This window comes from Cottoperca gobio, chromosome 19, assembly GCF_900634415.1.
Source record: "Cottoperca gobio chromosome 19, fCotGob3.1, whole genome shotgun sequence".
Lineage (NCBI taxonomy): Eukaryota > Metazoa > Chordata > Actinopteri > Perciformes > Bovichtidae > Cottoperca > Cottoperca gobio.
In genome coordinates this window covers 15,546,294-15,555,678 of record NC_041373.1, presented here as the reverse complement: position 1 = coordinate 15,555,678, position 9,385 = coordinate 15,546,294, and the positions used below count along the sequence as shown (strand labels likewise).

General features: G+C 46.6%; 2 protein-coding genes across 2 annotated transcripts; both read left to right on the top strand.

The window, feature by feature from the left end:
* Positions 1 to 852: 852 nt before the first annotated feature.
* Positions 853 to 3,206, top strand: prr35 (proline rich 35). The gene is made up of 3 exons (XM_029456738.1): positions 853 to 2,249; positions 2,395 to 2,754; positions 2,804 to 3,206. The coding sequence occupies exons 1-3, from the start codon at positions 853 to 855 to the stop codon at positions 3,204 to 3,206; spliced, it is 2,160 nt and encodes a 719-aa protein (XP_029312598.1).
* Positions 3,207 to 4,910: 1,704 nt separating this feature from the next.
* Positions 4,911 to 9,333, top strand: LOC115024744 (toll-like receptor 13). Its single transcript, XM_029456565.1, has 7 exons — positions 4,911 to 5,018; positions 5,836 to 6,683; positions 6,765 to 7,327; positions 7,413 to 7,560; positions 7,648 to 8,018; positions 8,197 to 8,290; positions 8,399 to 9,333. The coding sequence occupies exons 2-7, from the start codon at positions 5,862 to 5,864 to the stop codon at positions 9,134 to 9,136; spliced, it is 2,736 nt and encodes a 911-aa protein (XP_029312425.1). The 5' UTR covers positions 4,911 to 5,018; positions 5,836 to 5,861; the 3' UTR covers positions 9,137 to 9,333.
* The last annotated feature ends 52 nt before the right edge of the window (positions 9,334 to 9,385 follow it).

Below are 9,385 nucleotides of genomic sequence, written 5' to 3'. Positions count from 1 at the left end.
TTGTGCTCATTGAGCGTAATAAAGTATGACCCAACTCTGAATGCAGAGGCAGTAAGACGACACAGAGTACAGGAGAGCAGTTGAACTTATGCACCGTAGTCCTGACCCGAGATCCCAGTCCTGGCACTAATGACGCCCTTTAGGCATGACGCCAGGCTCTCATTAGGAACCAGGCCTCAAACCCCCAACTCCTCTCCCTTCCATACCTGCAACCCTCAGCCTGTAGCCGGCCTCCGAGGGGTCCGGCCCCAAGCTCGAGCAGGCCTGTTAGTGTTGCGAGGGCCCAATGCACAGGTGCAGAGTCCCCTGTGACGGCCCCCTTTGCCCCCCAGCCCTGGACCCTGCTAGCGCCTGGTGCTGCACTGGAACTAATGAGTAGTGGCAGGTACAGTGAGATTAGAGCAGCATGGGCCTCCCTGCAGTTAGGTTAGTGGCAACCCTTAGCATAGGCAGACAACAAATGTGTTCTCCTAATACACATATGTGCATAATGATATATAGCACCCTTCAGTGCACAAATAACTTTATCGCAGATATTTAGATTTCTAACAGATCTGCATTTCTGCAAGCTGTCTCATTTTTACAGAGCAAATAAATATCGAAACATCGGTAAAATCTGTCATTTTGGTGTTTCTGAACTGTTGCCGTTTTCAAAAATCTGACTTTTATTCATAAAAAACTGTCTTGTGTGTTCACAGGTTCAAGAAATGCTCTTTTTCTTCCATCTTACTGAACTGAGGACAAACGAATGAAATGAACCCTGGCACGAAAGATATAAAATCTAAAAACCTTTCTTGAATCATCACCATTTTAATACGATCACACAATCTTTATAAATATCAAGACTCAATCATGTCTAAGGACGATGCTTGTAAAGTGACGTCTGTCAGCAAACACAAGGAGCGCAAGCCTAAGAAGCCTCACTATATTCCCCGGCCATGGGGCAAACCCTACAACTACAAATGCTTCCAGTGCCCCTTCACCTGCATGGAGAAGTCCCACCTGTACAACCATATGAAGTACAGCCTGTGCAAGAACTCCCTTTCCCTGCTCATAGAGTCCGACTGGCCGTATAAAAAGGGAAACATCCTGCACCCAGAACAGCTACGACCCCTTCAGCAGGCACATGGCCATCACGCTATCGGGAAAGATGGAATAGAGGTGACACGGACTGAAGCGGGACAAAGGGATCGAAGGGCCGTGGAGGAGGAAGGTGAGGACAGGGAAAGCCATGGACCAGAAGATGAGGAAGAGGGAGCACGAGGAGAGGGAGCAGAGGTCACTGGGCTAACGAAAGAGAGCTCCAGTGACCGCAACAGAGGAGGCGCTGCAGAGTTCACTACCAAGAAAATCAAACAGCCGGAGTCAGAGCTTCTGATGGCTGACATGCTCTCCCTGGAAGATCAGCTTTTACGAGCACGCTCAGTAGAGGTAGAGGCCCAGCTGAAACACTATAAGCTATCCAAGACATATCTGACTGCTCCGAGTCTGCTGTCGGAGCAGTGGCGGCTGTTGGCGTCCAGCCACACTAAGGCCAAAGCTGAAGGTGCTCAGCCCCGGGTGAGTAGTTCAATCCCCTGTTACCCTCCTCCGCCAAACCTGATGGATTACCAGGATCCCACTGGACTCAACTTGTCAGTGCTCGGGGTGGGCTACCCCATCAGCCCCAGCCTCTTCTCCTACATGAACTCAGCTATTCCCACTGCTGCCTCCGCCCAGACCCACGCGCAGCTCGCCCAGCTTCCCTTCCTGGCGTCGGCCGCTCAGCTGATGCACCCGGCCTCCAGCACGCACGCGGAGAGAGCTCTTGTGCCCCCTCGCCTCTACTACCCCTTTCTGTACGAGCACACGTTTGGACCGGCCTCCAGTCAGAGCGATGCCAGCAAAGTGCTCAAGACATCAACAAACAGTCTAGAAGCAAATCCCCCATCTGGCTTCCAACCTAAAGTCAATCTGTGGAAAGTGCCAGCTTTGCGGCCGGGGACCGCCGCTGTCTCCCCTGCTGGCTGGGTGTCACCTCAGAGAGATTCCCCCGAACAGGGCTACAGGTTGGGGGATAAACTGCCGGCTACAGCCAAGGAAGGCAAAACAAGCTGGGGCCTCAAGAGGACAGGGGCCCCACTGGTAAACCATGAGGGACCTGTGGAGAAGAAGCCGGCCCTGGGTGGCTTCAGTTTGGACCTTCTGAAGAATATTCAGACTGCATCAACTCTTAATATGACAGCAGACAAACTTCTCTTCCATGGAAGGTAAATATTTCAATAAAACGTATTTAATTTGAATGATTGTGAGTAGTGAATAATATCAACAGGGAATAGTACAACTGTTTGTTGCTCTGTAGTCTCAAATGTTATATGTTTACAAATTTAAGCCCTAAATTTCTCCCATCCTCAGTTTACAGGATGCTCAGCTTCCGACCCGGCCCACTGAACTGTGGTACAACGATCCTCTCACCAGTCCCAACAATGAAACATCCTCTCAGTCCACCTGTGGGGGACCCAACAGGCAGGACCCGACCGCTGCCCGGACAATGGGGGAGGGAGCTTCAGAGTCAGTGGCTGCTCTCCTCAGTGACCTCTCCAAGGCCTTACAGGAGTACCAGGAGGCTGAGCGCAAAATCTCCCACCTGGAGACGGAGGACCTTCCCGCTCAGCGCCATCTCTGGGAACACCTGGGCAAGATCCGCAGTGAGCTGTCCCACATCCACCAGGCGCTGGAGCGGACTTCTCGCCAGAGCGACGGGCCCCTCGACCTGTCAGGTCAAGAGGGACTCGACGGATCCGTTTGGTGACCGCGGCGTGAGAGAGGACAGCAAGGACAACACAACAGAGACCGAGGAGGAGGACGAGGAGCTGGAGGAGAAAAGGGAGGAAGAAGAGAATGAGAGCGAGAGGAAAGCGATGAAGGCGTCACTGGAGAGTCGTAAGCAGTCGTTGGACATGTTGATCAAGATGAGTCAGGCATCGGTGGTGAACACAGAGGTTCTCTCTCCGGGTGGTCTCGGCATGAGGCCCAGTTCTGCTGAGGCCTTATGGCAGAGCAGAACCACCAAGTGTGAGGCGGACTCCAGCGTCCTGCTCTGCCCCGACGGACGATCAGTGGTGTTCACCGACATCCCCTCCTCTGCCAAAACCCCAAAGAGGACGCCGTCCATACAGCGACTAGAAGCCCATCCTCCGAGCCCCCTGACAGCTACTGACAACTAGACTTCTCTTCCTACTGACTGTAATAAAACTGAGTCCATTCAGCTGTTCAAATGCAGTTGTCTTCATTATTACTGGCATGCCTTTGATTTCCACAGGCTGGAGGAGGACTGTCACTCAAACCCTCAGTTTAACTTCACAAAAACCTCAAACGTTTTGCACCTTATAAGACAAACAGGAAATGAATTACAATATTTGAAAAAGAAAGAAAAGTCTTACACATGCACTACGGACATTGATTGTTGCAATAAGATTCTCCTAAAAAATATTAACAGATGTAACATCAGCACTCATCCGAGGATCATTTGAACAATTAAGTCCATAAAAATCATATTGAGAGATAATCCCCTTGAATGGATATGTAAAAAATGTAATTACAATAAATGTAAGTAAAATGTTTTAAAGTGTAAATGGTTTTATATGGATGATGTCGTGTTGGACTGCATCATTTCACTTGATGACAATAAATTGTATTATACACACTGTATTTCTTTGAATAAACTGAGTAAAACAACAAAGAGTTTCATTCATTTTTATGAAATTGGAACGATTAAAAGGGAAAATGTACACATTGTGTAAAGGGAAGAAAAATACTTTTACATTATATGAACGTAAATTCATTTGACCATGAGGCTAAATGACATCATCACTATCATTTAAAGTCTAAATAAGAGACAAACAGACTCATAGTGGCACCACCGCCTGACTCCTCTATCTGCGTTGACACAGTCGGGCGGATGTGCTAAAGGTGAAGCAGCTCCTTCAGCTAAATCGCCATCAGTGGGGTCACCTGCGTCTCTGCTCGTGGATCAAGGAGCCCCCCCCCTGCAAAGGTCAGGGCCCCGGGGCCGAGCTCCACGTAGACTAAACAGAGGACTACCTGTCGCCCCCAGGGCCGGGAGCGAGCGCAGGACTGCCCCACGTCCACTGGCCCCTTCACCACCCTCACACTCGAGACACAGCGGCAAAGGTCAGCTGCCATGAGCAGAAGAGCCCACAGTGGATGTTCAGCTTAAAGAGGTCAAAATGCCCGTCTGATCTAACTTCTTCAGATTTAGATTTGACTTTGGCTGTTCATATGTGTACTCACTACGTTCCATGAAGACAAAGCAAATATTTGCTAATAATTTGAGTCATAATATGTTTATTAAGCAGCACATAGACGCATCAGATCACCAACACACCACTGCTGCTGATACTGGGATGTTTCACTGTGAGGAGAGGAGGCTTTAAATATTTGTTGTTTATTTATAAAATAAATTAAAAAGCCCATGTGCATTCAAGTTTTCTCAGAAATATAAAATAACGCCGTTACTCGATTTTCTTACTAAATAAATTCCATTGGCTTTATAATGACGAGTTTTACGGCAGTAGGTTTTTTATCTGAAATGTTGCTGCAGTTGTGATTAAAGGTGACAACAGAACAGTTTAGTGTCACCTGGGGACTCTAAAAGGTGAGTCTCTCTAACAAATAAACAAATCTAAATGCTTCCACAATGTCTCTGACTGGTTTGAGGATTTCTGCTAAATGGGGATGTGGATGTTTGAGACAAGAAAAGTATTGTTGCACCATCCTCATCTAAACTCAGGATCTAAGCAGAGAGCTCCCTCGTGTGGACACATCTTTTATAAATAATTGTCTTTCAATTGTACCATCACTGGCCAGTACAAGAACTAGAAGTGTGAATGCACTCGAGACAACTTACTTCCTCAAAAGGATTTGGGTTTTATTAAGAGATGCAAAGACATCAGAAGCCAGTTAACAGAGGAAGTGCAGGTGGGTCATCGAGAGCAGCATAAGAACAACATTAAAGGGTAAGTTCTGATATGTTGTAATTACAAGGGCAACGTGCTGTAAAAGTATTACATTTTAGACTAAATCAAATGTTATTTACACATTTAGATTAGATACATAATGTCACAGTACTGCAAGTAAGAAGAACAAACCGTAAAAAGAAGAAGAAAGGTCTTTTACATTGAGCTCTGTAAAAATTGGCAATAATATTTTAATATTTTCAAAAGGCGTTTTTTCCACCAATGCAATTGAGAAGAAGTTTGTATTGGATAAACATAACAATGGTTACAAAGCAAGGGCAGATTCAATTTGTTGTTTGACTGTTTCACTGCAACTCTGGCTCCTCATATGGCTAAGAGTGGGTGTAACTTCAAATGTAGTAATGTATTTTATCAAACTACGCTTGATATCTGCCATCCAAGTTTCTCAAAGTCCAAGGGTGATGTCTTTAAATGTCTTGTTTTCTCAGTCCAAAGCTTAAAGATATTCAGTTTAACATAATATAACACAGAGAAAAGCAGGAAATCTCCATATTGGAGGCTGAAAACAGCGGTTCAGCCATTTTTGCATCTGTATTCACCAAAGAGTGCATTATGTTTTGCAGTTATGACCTGAATCGGCTTCACAGAGCTTTAAAAACAGCAAGGAGACACAATGAGAGAGTAGATGGTGAACAGGGTGAAGGATTTAACCGTGTGCAACTTATTTGTCACAAGAGGCCAAAAGGAATCAGCTGTTGTAGGTTTAAATGTCAGTGTAGGTACCTTGTGAGACTATGTTTTAATTTCCCCATGATGCATTTGCTCTTAACTTTCGTTGCTCTGACCTTCTGTGCAGTCTGTAAAAAGAGGTGTGAAAAAAAGATGGTGCAAACTGTCGTGTTCCTTCTTCTGCTCAACATCTCGGCCTGCTGCGGTTTTGGCTTTAAAGGCTGCACCCTGAACCTCCCCGTGACAGACGTCTTGTGGTGCTCCAACCGGAACATCGCTAACCTCTCTGATGTCGTTAGCATGTTCCCAGAAAACATATCAACAATCCACCTGTCCAGGAACAAGATCACCGTCATCCCACCTGGATCATTCAGTAAAATGCTCAGGCTCAAACGCCTGGACCTGAGCTACAACCATCTGGCCTTTCTGAAAGGAGGACAATTCAGAGGCCTGGGGGTCCTTGATTTTCTCAACCTCACCGGTAACAACATCTCACACATCTACTCCGATGGCTTTGATGGACTCACCAGGCTCCAGACCCTGCTTCTGACCCACAACACACTCACAACAATCTCTCTGGGTGTCTTTAAGTTCCTCCCGGCGATTCAACAAGTCAATCTGTCCCTGAACATGCTCAAGGCCTTCAGCTGCGGGGACTCCGGTGGATCGTCCACTCTTCGTCAGCTCGATCTTTACGCAAACAACATCCAGAGGTTTAACGTGAGCTGTTTCCCCGCCCTAGAGTACATCAGGCTGTCCAACAACTCAAAGCTGGAGCTACAGGCAGATGTGTTTGCCTCCAACCCCAGGCTGAAGAGTCTGCTTTGTCAAGGAATTAAAGCAGAAGTGCTGATGGGACTCTCCGCAGAGACGAAGAAGAATCTCTCTTGGGTGGCATTTTCTCTGTTTGTGCAGAAGTCTCCATTGACTATCTGTGGATTGCTGAAAGGAATGGACCAGCTTGAGAAAGTAGAGGTACGTGCACTTGTTGCTTTTGCAAAATCTGTTATTTTAATGTGTTTAAAATAAATATTATGTACATTTAAATGAATACAGATTGACTTGAAAGGATCCCGGTTACGACGGACTACCTCCAGCCTGCTGGACTGTGACACTCCACCTGTGGTCGTAATTAACGATGCAAACCTCGGGGATGTCGGCCACCTGTCGTTGGGTCGGGGTAACACGAGCATACTTTCTCTCAACAACTGTGGCTTGAAGCACATTTCTCGTACTACATTTAAGGGTTACCGAGGATTGAAAACGCTGCAGCTGAATAAAAATCAGCTCAAAATTCAGCGGGACACATTCAATGATCTGACCCTCCTCACGTTCTTAAGCTTTGACAGAAGCGAAGTTCGTGATATTGACCTCTACTTCTTCGCCCCTCTGAAGAAGCTGACTCACCTGTCACTCCTGAATAATAAAATCACAAGGTTGACACCAAAGGTATTCAGCGCCCTCACTCGACTTGAGCAGCTCTACTTGCAGTTCAACCTGCTGAAATCCATCACCAATAAGCCCTTCAGTCAGCTGCGGAGGCTAACGAAGCTCAACCTCAGCTTGAACATCATTCATTTCATCGAAACCGGCACCTTCGAAGACCTGACAAATCTCATGTAGGGAGTATTCTCTGTTTGTGTGTTCATCTTCTCTTGACCTTCTTCACTCTCCTTTCATTTAACACATCCATCTGTCCATTAGATACCTGAACTTAAGTGGGAACCGCATCAAGACGCTGACACCATATATTCTGTCTGGCCTCACCAATTTGAGGACATTTGTTCTGTATAATAACTGCCTCCATTTTAAAATCTTTGAAGCTCCTTTCATCAACCTTACTTCTCTGGAGGTATGACATTTTCATTTATTAAAAAAAAAGAGTGCGTTTATGTATTCTGGTTATTTTTTAAATATCTGTCTATTTTCCATGTGCCAGCATCTCAACATGGACTACCAGGGGCCCGGAGGTCAAGGCATTGGTATCATTGGACCACATTTCTTCCAAGGTCAAAGCAGACTTACATCGGTCAGCATCGGGAACAGCATCCTGATGGAGTTCCATCCTGATGCCTTCGTTCCTCTGGTCAATTTGACATTCCTGTACATAACTGGCATGGCTATGACAAAGACGAACCTAAGCGCAGCGTTGTCCCCTCTGAAAAGGCTGAAGATGCTGATTCTGTACAGAGCAGACCTTGATGCTCTGCCTGCTAACCTGATGCCTCCAGATAACACACTGGAGGTTCTCGAAGTCAAGTCAAACCACCTGCACACTGTGGACAAAAGGATGCTGGATGCTCTGCCAAGGTAGAGGAGCTACTGACATTTTGATTTTCATATCCTACTCGTTAAAGCCATGCATATGAATCAGCAAAACATTTCAATTTCGGTACCGCTTCTGAGTGCACTTCACGTGTAGCCTAGCAGCATATAGGTATTTGGTGTGAATTTAAATTGAATAAAACCTCAACCTTGGTGTTTCCAGATTGCTTTCCTTGGACATTACAGACAACCCACTTACCTGTACCTGTGATAACTCCTGGTTCAAGACCTGGGCCATCCACAACACTCGAACACAGGTAATAGAAGCTGCAGACATTGTGACACGTATTACTTTATGTTACAAACCAACTTAAATCGCATGGCTGTAACTTTCTGTGACAATGTTCTTGTTTTTGTCCCTCCAGGTGTCCTTCCTGTACGACCTGAAGTGTGAAAACGCCAGATCATCTCCCTACCTGTGGCAGTTTGACGACAAGGCCTGCTCCTATGAACAGGTTTCCTTCTCTCTCTTTGTGGCCTGCTCTGTGGTGGACATCGTGTTTGTATGCGTGTGTCTGGCCTGGCACACACAGGGCCCCACTCTGCGCTACCTGCTGCTCGTCCTCAGGGCAAAACTGCGTGGACGTAAGGGGGCAGCAGGGCTCAAATTCCAGTATGACGCATTCATCTCCTACAGCGCAAAGGATGAGGCCTGGGTGATGGAACAACTGGTGCCCAATCTAGAGAGGCCTGCTGCTGGTGCACCGAGGCTCAGGCTGTGCCTCCACCACAGAGACTTCCGCCCCGGTGCTGCTGTTTTAGATAATATCGAAGCCGCCATTTACGGCTCTCGCCACACCATCTGTGTGGTGACGCGTCACTTCCTGCAAAGCGAGTGGTGCTCCGTGGAGTTTCAGCTGGCCAGTCTGAGGCTTTTATACGATGGCAGTGATGTCCTGCTGCTGGTGTTCCTGGAGGAGATACCTGAGCGCTGCTTGTCTCCCTACACACGCTTATGCAAGATTGTTCGCAAGAAGACCTACCTGCTGTGGCCTGAGAAACCCCAGGAGCAGGACGCTTTCTGGGTCAGACTGATCGATGCTTTGAAAGACGAGGAGGGAGGAAGAGGCGGAGAACATGATTTGGCACGGCTAATTGGCTAGACCAAATGCTAACTCTTTCAACATACCCAGAATTATATTTTCACAGCCTGACAGATATAGATATCTATATCTATAGATAGATATAGATAGATCTATAGAGAGAGAAGCTATGTATGTGTTCTATTGCTTTTACATGACGTGTTGGAAATATTGAAAATGTATGACTTGCTATATAATAAACGTCACCTGATACTTTGCTTGGTTTCAGTAACTTTTGTGACTGAGGAGTCTCCAATGGAAAGAAATAAT